Below are 18070 nucleotides of genomic sequence, written 5' to 3'. Positions count from 1 at the left end.
ATTATATGGACGGCTCATCCTTACAATACTTCTTCTTCTTCTTTTTAAATATAAATGTATTTAAGAGACATATACACATTTAGTAGGACACATTTTGCCTGCCTACTAACCAGCAATAACCGGGTCAACTCAGGCCCTCGGGTCGATTTTATAATAATTATACTCAGTATTGAAGAATTATTCCCATATATCAATGTTTTATAAATTCGTAATAATGTTTAATGTTTAAAGAACTTTATTTCTCATTACAAAAAATATTTTTTATTTACATGAGAAATTAAATATTAAGTATATACGAACGAGATACACGTCGCCATCAGCTAGCCCAATTTTAGTCTAATGGGCCCATTCTGATGTGTATATTTAATGCCCTTTTGAACTGATCAATCACGCTAATGTTACGAACCTTAGACGGCAACCGATTAAACAATTGCACACCCTCATACCTAATAGATCTCTTTAAATAATTTGTGCGCGGCTTTGGCAAGATAAGCAAACTCGCTCGACGAGTATTGCGTGTAGAGGTGTATTTGATTTTATTCAATGATAAGTTACTATGTAGAGAATTATTTAATTTTTTTTTAATAAGGATACAGGTGCTATAAACATATAGTTGTTTAATCGTCATAATTTTAGTTTCTTGGTAGATTTTATTAGTGGGTGTTAAAAAATTGTATCTGAATAGTGCTTTTATTAATTTATTTTGTAGTGTTTGTATTTTAGAGATTTTGTTTTTGCATGCTGTACCCCATATTTCAATTAGGTATATGAAATGTGGCTTGACTAAACAATTATAGATCAAATGACGTACAGATTGCGGAATGCATTTAGATATTGGATAAAAATCTGCCTATAAGTGATTTTAGTTTGGTAATTATGTGTGATATATGAAAGTTCCATTTTAAATTTGTATCCATTCTAAGACCCAGATATTTCTCCCATTTTTTGTTATTGATTTCAACGTCTTGAACTTTAAGCGGTTGAAAGATAGGAATGAGTTTATTTGTTGCCTTGAATATTACATAAGATGTTTTTGAAATATTAATTGTTAGAAGATTTTGTTGAAACCAAGAAGATAGAACATTTAGGTCTGATTGAGCTTGAGCAACCATAGTCTGGATATTTGAACCAAAGTAAAATAAGCAGGTGTCATCAGCGTAAAGAGTGATTCGGCCGTGTAAACCGAGTTCGTGAATGTTGTTAATATAAATTAAAAATAACAATGGACCTAATATAGATCCTTGTGGGACGCCGCATGTTACTGGTATTTCTGACCTTTGAGCATTACCTATTTTTACTATCTGGGTTCTGTTTGATAGATAAGATTTGAATAATTTAAGTGCACAATCTTTTATTCCTATGCATTCTAATTTTTTAAGCAATAATAATACAAACAAATTTCTAATTACACTATCTATACACACTAAATCATTCTTCTGTTTTCATTACTGCGTATATAATTATTATTATAATTATTATAGGGCTTCAAGAATAATTAAATAATATATAATAATAAGCGTCTGAGAGATGATAAACCATATACATATAAGGGAAACTACCGCAAGTTAACGGTTATTGTTAGACATAATTTATTTCCCCACCGCTAGCCCTGGGTGCCTTGGGTAAGTAATCTCAAGCACGCCAGCAAATTTGCACTGCACTTAATGTACCCTGAGTAGCGATACGAGATGATTATGCAAACTCTTCTTAGGGAACGCTACAATGGTTCACGCTGTTAATTTATTTTACTCTAGACAGTACACGCGATCTTGTCTAGATTAATGTAATGAACGAACACAATGGCCGCCGGTTTGGGCTTTGCACGACTATATTTTTTTTATATTTAGTAAAAGATTTTTTCAATCGTTTAAGTATATTCGTTAGCATACATCTTGAATCTTTCCTCAATATTATATAAGTAGACAAAACAGTAAACACTTTTTCTAGTATCTTAATGTTGTAAAAGAATGCCAAAGTGGATCAAAGGGAGCTGTGTGAATGTACATAATATCTCTTTTATCACACTGTTAGACCTAAAAGTTATCTATATGTATCTTGATTTCAAACCAAAATCAATTATAAAACAGAAAAATTGAAGTCATAGCGTGTCATGTTAGGTCACATTTAAACTATCAAAACAATAACATTAATTTTAAGAGCAAACACTTTTATTAGTTGAGAAGAATTAAGATATTTTAATATTATTACTAGTTTTTAGTCAATATATACATAGTTTGACTCTAAAAATGCAGTGCTCCCCTAAACAAAATACAAAATTAACATTATTTTAAAGATAATAAGGTACCTAATAATTATCTCTAATTGTTACAAATCCTAATTATTATAATTATAATATTCTATAACAAAGCCTGTTCGTTATTTTAAACACAAAGGCGAGGTTTAATGTACCTTATCCGAACTAGGATTCACAAGGGTATTAAGCTCAAAGCCGGATAACAAATCTCTTATCAATGAACAAAAACAGATAAAACAATTATTTTTGAAGTCTAATTTAATAAAATAACTTTCTTTTAAGCACCAATGAAAAGAATGATTAACTGATTAATTAGATATATGTATATATAGTAAACATCTTCAATTAGTTATTTGATTTTATTATTAAGACTTTGTATGTCCCGCGGTTTCACTTTTATGAGTAAATTAGGTATTTGAATATTGCCCAAATTTATTAAAATTCGAACCGATAGTTTCTATGCTTAGCAGACCAAAGAAACAAACTCTTCAGCAGTCTATTATTAAATATATATTCATTAAAACTTTTGTCTTTACTTTAACTTAATAAAATTATTATCTCGAAGAACAATCAAGAAATTGGCAATGCAATGGCACGTTAACCAGTTCTTATAATAATGAATACACACAAAAATATAATAATGAATAAACACAAAGCATCCATACATGGAAAAGTTTATGTAATAAAACATAATAAAAAAGGCCTAGAAATATCCATGAAATGTCAGATAAACCCTAATTCGGTGATAATTCTCTACTTTGATATCACAGAAATGTCAGTTTTGACGTTAACGAGGCGCAAACGTGAAACAAAGGATAAACAGGTTAACGAAATGACATTCCTTTTTATTGTTTATTTGGCGGTTTATTTTCTAATGTGGCTCTGTTTCAAAGGAAAATATTGTAAGACAATAAACAGCAGTAGACAAAAGTTTTGTTATTTGCCGTGTCAACAACCGAGAAGTAATAACTTAATCTAAGTTTTAGTCTGGATAATTAGTGTGTTCGCCAAATTCAAACAGAACACAACTGAGTTATATACAAAGAAAATAAATGAACAATTTTCAACAGAATTTAATTATTTAAAAAGGTTTGCCAACGGACATTACAATAAAAGCTTACGTCTAGGAACACACAAAACAGGAAAGCACAGGCAAACATAACATACTTAATTGATTGATTGATAGCTCTGTGAGTAAGAGAAACGCCATCACTGGCTACAGAAAAACTAATTGTACATACAACTAAGTGGCACTTCATATTATTATCAAGCTGCTAATTCCGCTTTATCATGGGGATCTGGCAAGTTTGAACGATGAGTTTAAAGATTTTGAAAATTTGAGTTTAATATTTAAAAAAAATTTCAATCGTAGATTGTAGAAAGCCTATGTGTGTAGAGTTTAGACATTTAAAGTTATTGAGAGATATGTAATTATTATTACAAAATTTTTTTGGAACGAAGTTCCTTATCGCGCGTTGTGAAAGGGGGCTAGACGGAAAAAATTCTTACGAAAAGTTGTCACGACAATTTTTTGCTATTTGCTATTGCATCGGTTCTCGTCCGATCACCAAAGTTAAGCAACGCCGGGCGAGGTCAGTACTTGGATGGGTGACCGCCTGGAAACACCTCGTGATGTTGGCTTTTTTTTTTCTTTTCGTAGGGACAAGAAATTAAAATAATTTTTGGAATCTCTTAACTAAATTAGTCGTAGTAAACGTACACCAGAATCCCTGTACAATAAATTCGGGGTCCCTAGTTTCCTTGCAAAATGCAATACCTTTAAAAAATATTCATTGTAATTCTGCGAATTCAAAACTTAGTGAACTAATATAACAACGAGAACACCTTATACAAGGAGATGAACCAGATGAGACTGAATTAAAATATCTGAACCACGAATACGAAATATGCTTATTAATTGTACCACTTAATTTTATATTTAGGTTATTTTACTATTTGGAGGAAGAAGTATGATGTCCTTGTGCTATCCCAGCGTCATACTTCTTCCTCTTCTAGATTCCTGGTCTCTTAAAACTTTAATAGACGATGAAATATAATATAATATTGGTGTCGAGAAAATCTATCATAGTTACTGTTATGATACCATTTAAAATATAAATTAATCGAAAGGAACTTCGTTCCGTCCGGGTGTCCCTTGACACCTCTCTAGTTTTTTTATTTTAGTACAGTCGAATGTTTACTCTATTATACCGACTGAAAGACTTGTTTCCATGGTCATGTAATAACTTATTACTATATGTACTTCTATAAAAATTGAGCTGGTAAGACAGATAATGCAAAACAAACGACAAAACTTTTCGTTTAATTATACAACAGCATCTTAAATCTACATTTACGCAACAGATCCATCGTTTCGTTTTACCAAACAAAGAAATCGTTTATTTCGTTTTACATTATCTCTTGCCATGTTTCAACATCTGCCCTGCGATTCTGTAACTCACTTTTCGAACTCACACAGCGGTTTTCGCATCGGCGGTCGCTCTCAAATCAGTCGTGAAGCAGTCATTTTATGATTTGGCATTCTGAAAAGGTGGGAGCTTGTAGTTTATTGTTTATATAGGCAGATTTATCTCCCAAAACGACAGGACGTTTACACACAATCAACTTTTTTTCCTGAGACACTAAATTCTATACACTTTTAAATTACGAACTTCTAGAGTATTTGTTCCAAACGATTCATATAATTTTGTCCAGTAAATTGTCAGATGTATTTTAATAATTATTCTGGTCTTCAATATTAATAAAATGAAAAATTATCCTCGTAATAAAGTTGGATAATATTTATCCTACCCATCCATAATGGGTGGCCCTGTATCCTTGTAATTATAATTACGGCCTTATTACATAAATATCAACGAGGTGTATATTAGGGCACCGTGTGTTCCGAGATAATGAGTACGGGCCTAATAAAATAAACCTTTTTATTATGGCAGTCATAAATTGATATATTAAAAAGTATATATTTTGTTTCTAAAAATATTGTAGCAAACGGCTTTTGCCTTCTTATGCTTGATATTAACTTTGAGTCCAATTGTTAAGGAAACATTAAAGCTTAGAATATATTTGTAAATTATTAAAATACGCAAAGTAATTGCTTCTGTGCTCTTTGAATGGAATTTATTGATTAATTGAGATTGCTCTTATAACTCGCACTCGCAGTTGTATTATTAATAATGCGATACAGTAGAGTTTAGGTAAAAGATAAAATTAAAGATATAATCTCATCCACTATCTGCACCTTCTCAGCTCTAGTTCCCTCTTATAGTGCACGCCACTCAATTCTCAGAGACAATATGAAGGCGACTGGCAATGTTTGGCAGCTACTGTTTCGCAAAAATTAAATATTGTGCTGTAAGTGAGCTTTTTATTCGAAAATATTATAAAGGCATCAGTTTGACGACTCATTGGTCTAGTGGTTAGTACCCCTGACTGCGAATCCATGGGTCCCGGGTTCGAGCCCCGGCTGAGACGAACATCGATGTGATGAGCATTTGGTGTTGTGCTTAGGTCTTGGGTGTTTAAATATGTATTTATATGTCTATATATCTATAATATGCATGTATATCCGTTGCCTAGTACCCATAACACAAGCTTCACCAGCTTAGCATGGGACTAGTTCAATTGGTGTGAATTGTCTTTAAAAAATGTTTAAAAACTGAATACTTAGAGAGCAGTTAATAGAAGCCTAGTCGTACAATCATTAAAATTTTCTATGAAGGAAAACATCGTGAGGCCTGCTCGTCTAAGACCCAAAACAGCGTGTCTCCGTCACAGCAGGCCTAATCGTTTAAATTGTGATAAGTAAATGATGTCATAACACCATAATAATCTGTCAAAAATAAATATCTTATCTATGGTTATAACATGTATGAGAGAAGCGAAAAAGATCGTAATAAAAAATACATTAGGCGCTTCGTTTCGCTGTAACGTGAAAAAGTTTGATCGAATACCCGCCTACGGACGACAAATGACAGATCAAAAGCCGTTACTATCAGTACGATAGCTTTTTTACTTACCAAATAGATGCAATGAAATGGTAGGTACCTACTATTATTGTTTTGTTGTAGACTAACGAGAATTTTTACCATACATTATATATTGGTAGACTAGACTTTTTTTTAACTATATTTTACCACTGAAGTGGTTTTACTATATTATGTAATTGTAATATATAGTAGGACTGCATCTGTTTTTTTATCTATTTCCGTTATAGGCAAGCAAGGTTTCCTAACGATGTTCTTCTTTACCTATCGTATGAGCGGGATTGATCAATATTTAACCAAATTTATGTGAGAAAAAGATCTGGGTTACTTTAACGAAACAAGTAACAAATGAAACGAACGTACTTTTAAATGTATATTTGTAATAATACTTAAATCTCATATTTATAAAATACAATAATTTCCTTAACAATTATAGGTTTTATCTGTACAGAAATATGTCGAGATCGCTTATAAATTTAAGAATAGATAAACAAGCTAGGGTAATATCGGCACTGCCGTGCCTCCAACAATATGTATCGTAATTTACTATGATTATACAATCATACTTAATAGCTCCATCTCTCTGCATATGCTGGAGTAATTGGGTGGAGGCAATGGCGAGGCCTTTAAAACTCATTTATTTATTTTATTTTTATACGCTTGAGGATGATATAGTAAAAATATTACAATGAGAAATGTAACAGTCTAACTTAACTCTGGAAGCCTAAATCCTATTAAATATTTGATTCGAACGAATATACACATTTTTAGGTTGCTCTCAAATATTATTTTCTTAAGGAATTATAATGAATATTAAGTAACTTAAAATAGTTCTATGTCGTGTGCAAACAAATGTTAGACTTTAAAAACCACAATAATATCTCATCATTTTTTAAGTCATACAGTAAAAAAAATATTTATATCCAAACATAACAAAAATCATATTAACATAATAATGTTATTCACAGCTACTCTCAATCGTCATTATCTCAATAATTATAGATCTCAAAACATTCCAATACCGAATTTAAAGCTATGTTAGCTTTGAAATTTAATTCCCGAACAGGTAACGACGGAAGCAGCAGTAAAAAACATTTTTAAGCTTTCATTTAGTTGTATGGGGAATGAATATCTTTACTAATTGGCTTAAGTTACCGTCAACTCTTAATGAACGACGCTGTTCAACAAAAAAATAGAGATCTGTCAATTTTATGGACTTAAGAAAAGCACATAAATTAAACATATTTTATTAATCAATATATTATTGTGAAATTCTATTATTCTAGTTAAAATTCGATATATCCTAAAATAATTAAGCTATTTACACTTTTATTCAAGTTGGTTCTGTCGAATCTTTTCTCTTCAGAGTCCTATTCAATAAAAAGTCAAGATCGTTCGTTATTTTATTTATCACTTCTTTTGTCTCACTAGAATCGTACGCTTTATTCCACTCGCGATTCACTTGTTCGATATTAGTCTTAAAATTTTCACTTTTTGCTTCAATTGAGGGGAGGGATAGTGATGATGCTAAATCCTTTGACTTTTTCAGGCAACTTTTAAAGGGAATTTTGGATATATCGGGGTTGGATTGTACGCAGATGTTACAAGTTTCTTCTGGGGTGTCGAAACGTTTTGTGTATGGCTCGAAGTCAACTGAGCACGTTAAAATGGGGGTAGTTGCCCCCATTTCCACGCACACTCGGGCTACATGGGGGGCAGGGTGTGGTATTAAATCGCACACTCGCGTGACACTGTTGTCGTATCGTACGCTGTGGTCTCTATATTCGACGCACCGTACGATATCTGCTCGGATGTCAGGATTGGAGCGTCTTCTGTTAAAAGAATACGATAAATATAAGCAACACTTCAAACTTCAGATACAATTCCTTAGTGAAAAGCCATGGCTCCATATAGTCCATAACAATTATATAAAACGGTATTATTTTTTAATTAAATTTAAATATTTTGTAAGATTCTTATATTGAGAGTATTTACAATATTCTTAACCTACAGTAATAATGTGACTCTGGGGTCACCGGTACTATGTTCTAGCCGCCAACTTAAATATTTAATTAGCGCCTGTGCTTTTGAACCCCCTTTGGGATGTTGAGAATGGGATCAAAATCAAAGTAACAGACAAGATTGTACTACTATTGAATTTTAAATGGATATTACTTGAAAATATAATGCTTTGTTTAGTAATAATATCGTAATAGCAAGGTAGCAACAATAAACATTTTCCAATTTCCTTCAAAAGAGTTTATTGGAGAGCGCAAAATATAATTAGTTTTCTACAAAACTACTTATAATAGCTATAAAAGAAGTTGCTTTTATTTGCAGTTTCATTCGTACAATTGAAGATAATTTTATATTAGTATAATAATATTTACAAAATATTAAAAAAGAATAGAGAAAAATTAAACCAAATCCAAATACATGTCGACAATCAACCTACTTTCTTTAGAAATACGTGAATACCTCAAAAACTACGGGAACACTTTTAGGAGATTAGGAGATCTTTTAAATCAAAGTTATCTAAAAAAAATTGCGCAACCATACGTCTTACAAATTTGAAAATTGCGTGACAAACGAAATAGATCATCGTACTCTAAAACCGATATTTTTTAAACATGAAAATAGATCCAATCGAAAGTAAAACATGACTTTTCACGTCCCTTTTCATAAATCATTCAATAATGGAACCTTTAGTTAAATACTATTTTATATTAGTCGGAGGTATCCTCTTCATCCTTGAGTATACTTAAGCTGAATACACTTTAATGCCGGTCACGGTTCGAGCTGATCTGGGTCTGGTGAAGTATTATTAAATGAGAACCAACGTGTGCATTCATACTATCCGTAGCTGTCAACTTCCGGTCGAATCCAATACGAAGAACTAGACCTAGACCGAGAAAAAACTGTGAATAGCATAATTGTGAATCCTTTAAAATCAATTCTTTACGATTACTCGTACTTGTTGACAATGTTGCATTACATTTAGTTTTTTAAAAGCACTTACTCCAGTACACTTCTGGAACAAAAACGCTACTTAAAAACTATACTTGTAAACGACTCTCATCTATAGACTATAGAAGACAGGTCAACAGCTTTAAGCTGTTAAGAGGCAGTATTGTTTATGGCCCCGCAGGTCAATTGACTCCTTTTATATCTAACACTTACATTAAGCAAAAAGCCTACTGAAAATATTGATTCATATTAGTAACACAATCTAAACTTTATAATAGGTAAAGGGTAGTGGAAACAGATAGATACGGACGGTGTTGTGTATTGGACGTTTTTGAGTTATAAATTGTTTCTTGTGTATAAAATTTTGGATATTTTTATAACGAGTGTATGTTTTCTTTATGTATTATTTTAAAGGTGTAGTTTTTATTTTTTGTAAGTTATTTGAAATGTTTTTCTTATTCTTAGCTTGAAAATGCCTTTAAATTAGGTGTCTAATTATAGGGTAATAGAATAACAACAAAAACGGTTTGGTAGGATAAACTAAAAACCCTTTATTTATTTAATTAATTATACGATTTAGTTTAGTTTACTTTAGTAGTACCTAGTAGTCTTGTAGACTGAGTCAATAAAAACTGCCAGTTCTCAAATCAAGGCCATAGTACGGACCAGAAGAACTTCACAACGCTCAATCTATCTAAATAGCTTAAATATACTTAAGTTTATTGTACTGTATTACCTGTATATACTTGGGCTGTCAAGCACATGAGGATATGTAGCAATCGGTGAAGACGAACTTGCTTCAGCGCCCGCGCAGCTTTCCACTTCACCACTCTGCTTGATATACACTAATACAAAGACATTCTAATTGCAATTAAGAGATTTTGGTGTGTGGTCCCTTCAATTGTGGCAGACACTTTTGTGATATTATTTAAAACTCTTTACCCAAAAATAGTACAATTCTTAGTTCTAAAATCGTGTATATATATATATTATATATATTCATTGAAAATAATTGAATCATGTGCGGAAATCTGAGAGTCAGAAAATCAAGAGCTGTATTTAAATCCTTTTTCAAAATTTGTACTACAAAAAAATTTCGAAAGACCTTTAACATTAAAACAATTTTGACACGTCATTATATAATATACTTTAAATTAATACTTACAGCTAAGTGAAGTGTCAGGTGCACGTTGATGTTGGCAACTATTGCCAGCAGGTAATGACGTCGCACGTCGCGCCATTCGTATGCACTCCTCATCGCATAACACATAGCAAAGGAATATCGCTAGGCCCTATATACAATGTTACGTTATTTTAAATAAGCATTCTTATTTAATATATACAATCGTGGTTGTGAGACCGACGCAATTAGCCTGTTTAAAAAGTGTTCTTTAAATGTTTAGTACGAAGACGTAAAAGTATATTGTCTTCTAATTTGACAAAGGAAAAAATAAATAGGCAAATTGGATAAATTCTTTAAAGTAAGTGATTAGATGGGAAGATAATATAAGAAACCAGTTTTTAAATTGACCTTTGACCCTTAAAATATAAACTTACATTTGCAAGAGCGGCTGATGCAAAAGTTGCGACGTGCGCGACATTACGATCTGTTGGTTGCGCATATGCAACTCCCGCCACTTGTACTGCGGATGTCGTTACTAACAATATCAGAGTATGACGAATCGCACGAGTCCTATGGAATATACTTTATATGTAATAAATCAGTAGAAACTTATTAAACATAACAAAACACATTATTTTTAAATTCTGGGATCGATTACCGACGAATTAATCTGAGTTTCTGATTGATAGACAAAGAAAACTTATCATCTACTTTGTTAATAATATACCTACGTTTAGCTAACGTACGTAACGTAACTGAAATTTGCTACCCAACTCATACCTGTCTTTAAAATACGAGCGTCGTTCAGCTGGAACTTTATGTTTAATGATCCTAAGTCGTAATGCAGCACACAAGGTGAGAGCCAGGCATAATAGTGTGAGAAGAGCACATCCAGCGGTACAAACTAATTGGGCGGCGGATCCCAGCTGCAGTGGGGCGCCGCCCCATAGTCGAGCAGTCAGCCATGATAGGATGCACACACCTATTCAGTTTTGGTATATTAGATCCTGTTTATATATTTAAAATACGAGTTAATTTTTCTATAGATAATATATGACAGCCGCTCTGATTTACACAGACACCAAAGGAAGTAGCAGGGGAATACTATACTCTGATTTTAACTGGCCAGGACGACTTCTGACAAAAGTCAATAAAAATACGCATAAAATCATAACTTTAGTTTTTTTTTTTATAGAACAGGGGCAAACGTGGAGGCTCACCTGATGTTAAGTGATACCGCCGCCCATTGACACTCTCAATGCCAGAGGGTTCGCGAGTGCGTTGCCGGCCTTTTAACAATTGGTACGCTTTTTTTTTGAAGGTCCCTAAGTCGAATTGGTTCGGAAATACTTCAGTGGGCAGCTGGTTCCACAAAGTGGTGGTGCGTGGCAAAAACTGACTTGAAAATCGCTCAGTTGTGGAACGGCGCACGTCGAGGTGATACGGGTGGAATTTCTTTCACAACTTGAGTATTTTACAGTATAGTCAGTTTTACATTCAAGTTTGTTCCTCTGATTATTATTTACCTGCTAATAGACCTACAGAGGGCGCACGCTGCGCTCTAGCGCCCAACTCCGCTTGCAAGAGAAGCGGCTGAGCGCATAACGCGCCGCAACCAGCGCACCAACAAGCTGCACATACCCACCCTAACGCCCCAGGACATGCTTCCTCCTGTGATAAATGAGGTAACATTTGAAAGCCAATTCAATAGACTATGCATAGATATTTAAGATTTATTCGTACTATTTAACAAGAAAATGTAATAAAATTCAAGTGACTTAAGAATATTTGTTTCTGATACTCGCAAAGTCATAGTCGCTGTAATTACTTTGATACACCTAAAGCCTTAATTCAAACATGACTCAAAGTCAAAGTCAGAAATCATTTATTCATATAGGTAACACAATGTACACTAATGAACGTCAAAAAAGAAATATACATTAAATGCTTCTAATTTTACATTTACTGTCAGTTCTCAAGGAAGAGAAGAACTGGCAATAAACTCTCCGCCACTCTTTTTAATCGAAAGTTTTTTGTTTTACACAACGTTTGTAAGGAGCTGCAACCATTACACCATGTTCCACATGACATCTTAAGTAATAAATAATAATAAAAAACCTAACTACAACATATACCTAAAAAATGTATGTATATTAAGCCTCATAACCCCTTCTCCTAATAAATAAAAAAATACATATCTGTGTCTATATTATTTTCATTGGTTATGCCTCTTTTTAGACAAGAATCTAGTATTTATGTGAGATGTATTTTACCTGCCCATCTTCACACTCCAACAACGTAAACAGAGCAGCTGAGTGCGTACCAGCAGTGGCTGCCTTTAGTAATGTAGGCAAATGAGCTTTACGCGCCGGCGCAAGCGCAATCAATTGCAAAGCCGCTGCAGTAAGACAGAGAGCTCCTCCCAAACCCACAGTAATCTTCACCACTCCGCGTAGGTCCTTTTCTGTATCTGTCTAAATTGATTTGAGGTGTTTATGTCATAGTATTTGATGAAAACTAACGTTTATTATGTGAGTCATAACGCTAGTCATGATGGTATATCTGACAGATGTCATAGATGACGTGACTCGAAGTTAAAGTTTTGTAAAAATAATTTTTTTAGCAACTGTTCTTATAAAAAAAAAATCATTAACCATTATTTATTTCCTAAAATATTTGTTCATTCTATTGACAGATTGTTAAAAACAATCGAAATTGTAATTGAAAAAAAAAACAATTTGTTATAGAATTAACTATCAAGTATGAGATAGGAACATACATTCCCACATTGCATTTTTATATTATTATTATTATTATTATCACCAGTACTAATGATAATAATAATAATAAAATAACTACTATGGATTAGGAATGTTGTATGGAAATTTTTCCGATACACAATCTATATCGTTTTGTATTATTAATAAATGTTACCTATCTTAACAACACAGAACGTTTCCTATCCCCCAAAACAATGTCATTAGATTTACAAATTTATACGATATTATTTTCCATTATATAAATATAAAAAACACATAAACAACATAAAAATTTAGTAGGTTAAAGCAAAAAGACCTTAGCGTGAACCCTGTTAACCCATTATGGCACAAACTTTCGCAAAACCGTAATCTGATCTAGAATTTAACTTGAACTCTTTAGAAAGTAGAAATTGAATCAGCAAATCGGTGAGCCAATAAGAAGTAATCCAAAGTTCAGAACATCTAGGAAAGTTCATAAGTAAAGAACATAAAAAGAAAAATCGCAGAGATTTTTTGAAAGAATATTTAAAGTTCCTAGCACCAAGTCTTTATTAAAATACCTAACTGTTTTGCTATCACATTTATAATGAGCGCTTAATTTAATCTAGAAATATAAATGTTTTTAATTTCTATATATCTTAATTATCAACTAACTAATAACAAATGTAGCTTCATAATTATCAATCGCGCTAAAATTTAAATAAAGAACTTTTACTATTGTTTTTTTTTCTCTTTTTTATGTTACAGGAGGCAAACGGGCAGGAGGCTCATCTGATGTAAAGTGATACCGCCGAACATGGACACTCACAGTGCTAGAACCTGCCGGCCTTTGGAAATCGAATTTCCAACTTTGAATAATTGGTTGGAAGGTTGGATTGATTGAAGAATTGGAAAACTCTTTTCTTGAAAAACTCTAAGTCGAAATGCTTCGGAAATGCTTCAGTGGCCAGTTGGTTCCAGATAGTGGTTGCGCAGTTGTATAATTACCATAGAACACATAGAACACCCGTAACAGGTGACTTCCACGATTCATCTTAGTGAGCCGCCTGCTTATTAGATAACATCAAACGCCTAAGAAATATGTGATAAAAGATTTACTTCAAATAGCCTTCATATCAAAACCGCTACTATCATCTAGCCCAGTAAATTTTGTCCTTCCAGACTCACGTATCTTACACTATTCAAGAGCAATAATAAATATACTTACCAGCGTTGATCTTGCAACAGTGAACAATGCATACGTTCCAAGGCCGCGACACCGACACGATACATGCGTGGGCTCAGGTACCCGCACTTCACACGCATTGCGAATCCACGAGCCTGCTTCATTGCGCGTGCGCAACGCACATGATAGCTTTGACGCTATAAAACGAAGTCCAAGAATATTTTTATGACCCATAATGCGGTTTATAAAATTCTTGCACTATTCCTTTATATTTTTTAACGTTTAGTAAACCCCGTTACTAGCCTATATTTCTTACAACAGTTTCAGTAATTATGTCAGTCCCTAAAGAATAAATATCAACGCTTCTCACATAGCTAGTATGTAATTTTTTAAGGCCTAGCCTAGAATTTAGAATCAGTAACGCGACCATGGGATGAACACTAGATAATCATACCCTAAGATCACGGGTATGGACCACTGAAAGATGCTGTTGAATCTTCAAAAATCATCAAAATTGTTTTGTAATGTACACGGATATACATTGTGGTATTGCGCTAGTTTATTATGATTTTGCAAAAAAACATTTTCAAATATCAAATGAAACCTCAATATTTGATAGTTTATAAATTCATACAATCATGCTTGAATGAACCGACTGACACTTTTAAACTAATGTAAATTTAATGTCCATTTACGTAATTATTTAATATTTTATTTAGAATTTCGATGCGATTGTTCTTACTCTAGTACATTTTAATATTAATTTATAAAAGAAATAATTGTTTGAAATATGGAAATGGCTAATAATGAAACTATTTGATATTTACCTATAGAACTATAATTCTTACTGTGTACAAATAAGAGCGTCACAGTGTGCTGCATTGTAGGATCGATGTTATCTCCATTGGCCGAGAGCTGCGTCTGCGCAGATGACATTCGGTATTCCACTTCCCGACCAGCCCTAATTGCAAAAAAATTTTTTTATTAAAAACCAGTGCTAACTGTAAGTGATCTAAACAATATAACGTTAAGTATTAACTTGATTTTCAGAACAAATTACAGTTAAAAGTATGGATTACAAAATGTTTCTATAATGCCACATTTATCAATTACAGTAATTCGGACTTAATTTATTAACGGAAAAAGAATCTAATATAAATACCCCATGCCCGTTCCACCCCAATCATCGTTTACATAAATTTATTAAATCCGAAGGTAAATTAAGATTTGTACCGAAATAATAATTGTGATGGCCGGCAACGATTGCGAGCCTTCTGGCAATGTGAGTGCCCATGGGCGGCGGTATCACTTAACGGTGAGCATCCTGCCCTTTTATATAAAAAAATACACATTAATTCATTGTTTTCGATTTAATTTTTATTAAATTCATACTATTTATTCAAAATATACTATTTTTATTATTATACTCACTTGTATTGTACAGATCTTCGAAGCGACGGTAAGCGTGATGCAAGATCCTTATACAAAACAGCCACAACTGATACATTTTCTGCTCGATCCAATAATTCAACTCCTACCGATAACAAGGACCACTCTTGAAGCCCAAACTGTCTTGGAAAATCAAAATGCGCGGCATCTTCAAGGACTGGATGGGTTTTCACGAAAAACTCTTGGTAATTTTTCTCAAAATTTGTCCTCAGTGATGCTGTATCTGCTATTGCATTTTGCAGTTCATAGATTTTCTAAAAATAATAACTCACTTTAGGCAAAAAGAAGAGATTTTAATCAAAAAATGATATCTTATTTAATTAATTAATAAATTTCTAACAAAAGCTTAGTTATTAAAATAAAAGTAAGGTGTTTTAATATTCCTATGCAAACTTTGCTTTTGGGATCAAATTTAGGATACGACAGTTTTAAAACATTGTTTATAGTGTATACAAACAATGTTTTAAAACTATTATCCCGTAAATAAGTTACCAACATTATTAGAAACTAGAACATAATATTATGTTCTATTTCATTTCCATGGGATACTCTAACCACGCGAAAAGACCGAGTTACGTGCTGAGATTAATAAAAATGATTAAATCAGTGGCGCTACAAAAATTTTAGTCCTGGGCCTCAGATTTCTGTATCTATTTCATGATCATTTGTCAATCTAATAGACAAGTAGGTGATCAGCCTCCTGTGCCTGACTCGTCGACTTTTTGGGCCAAAGCCAAGCCGGTTTCCTCACGATGTTATCCTTAATCGTTCGAGCGAATGTTAAATGCACACATAGAATTTAAATTCCATTGGTGCACAGCCGGGGATCGAACCTACGACCTCAGGGATAAGAGTCGCATGCTGAAACCACTAGGCCAACACACTGCTGACATTAGTAATTAAAATATTACCTCTTCATCCAAAAAAGCGTCGGGGTGCCTCAACAAGGTATCATAAATTTGTAACAATGGCTCAGTACTGCTAATTCTCTCAGCGCCTTTAGAGGCTGGCGAACGTAGAAAATTTAGCATTTGTATAGAATGATCAAGGGGGAGACTGGCTGATCCTGGTAAGGCTGGCAGAGATGCGAGTACAGCCCCATACTGCCTTGCTATATTTTCAATCAATTCCCATGAATAACCATAGGAAATTCTGATAAACTGTAAAATAACATATTGATATAGCAATATTTCTAGTTTGTTATTTTAAATCACATGCATTTTATGGTATAAATATTAAAATAACTCGTCAAATAATTATCGTTATTGGAATTAAAGCATTGGAAAAGATTTAGGTCAAATAAGGGGATTGATAGGTTAACTTCAACAATTTACTAAAAGATTTGTGTTCCGTGCACGGCTGCTTCAGCTAATCTGCCAATTTACAGAAAAGCACTATCGAAATCTAAAGTAAAAGCATTGATGTCCCATACCTCTTCATAAATGCTTCGCAACGATTCTGCAATGCAGCCCGAAAAATTTGGCAAATTCCATTTCACGCTGTGTTGTGTTGTTTTCGGCTCGCAAAACCTTTGAAAGTAATTTAATGTCCTATACTTTCACAGTTTTTTTATAAAATCTTATTGCTGTTCTACCCGCATTTACTACCTAGTACTATTAAATTACTAAAGCCATCCTCGGTAAATGGAATTTTAAATTTAAAAAAAATTGTTTAGTTAGTCCTATGATATCGCGGATGTAATTGTAGATTTTGATGTCTTCTACAAATCTGCATAAATTACTCTATTGTCAATAGTTTTCGCAGTGAATGTGATCTTTATATTTATTATTTTCACACCTTGGGTTACATTATGGAAGTTTTCATATGGATCCCAAACTTTTTAATAGTATTCTAATAACCTATGCTCGTTTGGGATAATGTAGGTTTTACTGATAAGAGTATATCATATCAGTGTTATAGTTTTGGAGCAATCAAACATACAAATAAACAAAAAAAACATTCCAATCTTTCCTCTATAATATTACTGTAAATGATGAATGAAACTCTACTGAGTTGTTTGGCGTTTGACTTAGACAACGACTTGAAGTGTGTAACTAACGACTTCTCGTAAAACATAAATTAGTTAACTACACTATCTTAACTAACCACTAAGTAGGTATTCGTCTCTTTCTATGTGTGTAAAAAGTAAAGTATACTTTTTTGTTATAACCATAATTTCATTTAGGTTATATACAACCTTTATTTACCGCGGTAAGTCCAAGCCAATAGGCTAGACCGATTACTCTGTAAAATCTATATCGATTTCAAGTGATTGACTCAATAATTGGCTGGACCTGACACTCTAACAAAGCACCAATTCCAGGTACTATGACGTTATGTAATGGCAAA

General features: G+C 33.0%; 1 protein-coding gene across 2 annotated transcripts in view; it reads right to left on the bottom strand.

The window, feature by feature from the left end:
* Window positions 1-6618: 6618 nt before the first annotated feature.
* LOC125054697 overlaps window positions 6619-18070 on the bottom strand; it is a 57522-nt gene continuing 46070 nt past the window's right edge. Inside the window, exons 14-25 of one of the 2 annotated variants that reach the window (XM_047656722.1) lie at window positions 17154-17250; window positions 16633-16881; window positions 15704-15975; window positions 15100-15233; window positions 14315-14469; window positions 12622-12822; window positions 11875-12019; window positions 11129-11330; window positions 10783-10918; window positions 10391-10517; window positions 9962-10070; window positions 6619-8090 (exon numbers count right to left, since the gene is read on the bottom strand). In XM_047656722.1, the coding sequence (XP_047512678.1) occupies window positions 7592-8090; window positions 9962-10070; window positions 10391-10517; window positions 10783-10918; window positions 11129-11330; window positions 11875-12019; window positions 12622-12822; window positions 14315-14469; window positions 15100-15233; window positions 15704-15975; window positions 16633-16881; window positions 17154-17250 (2326 nt within the window). In that variant the 3' untranslated portion in view covers window positions 6619-7591. Of the gene's footprint in view, window positions 8091-9961; window positions 10071-10390; window positions 10518-10782; window positions 10919-11128; window positions 11331-11874; window positions 12020-12621; window positions 12823-14314; window positions 14470-15099; window positions 15234-15703; window positions 15976-16632; window positions 16882-17153; window positions 17251-18070 lie in introns of those variants that run through there. The other variant, XM_047656723.1, reaches the window with a different exon arrangement.

This window comes from Pieris napi, chromosome 12 (assembly GCF_905475465.1).
Source record: "Pieris napi chromosome 12, ilPieNapi1.2, whole genome shotgun sequence".
NCBI classification, from domain to species: Eukaryota; Metazoa; Arthropoda; class Insecta; order Lepidoptera; family Pieridae; genus Pieris; species Pieris napi.
This window is presented reverse-complemented; position numbering and strand designations above follow the sequence as displayed.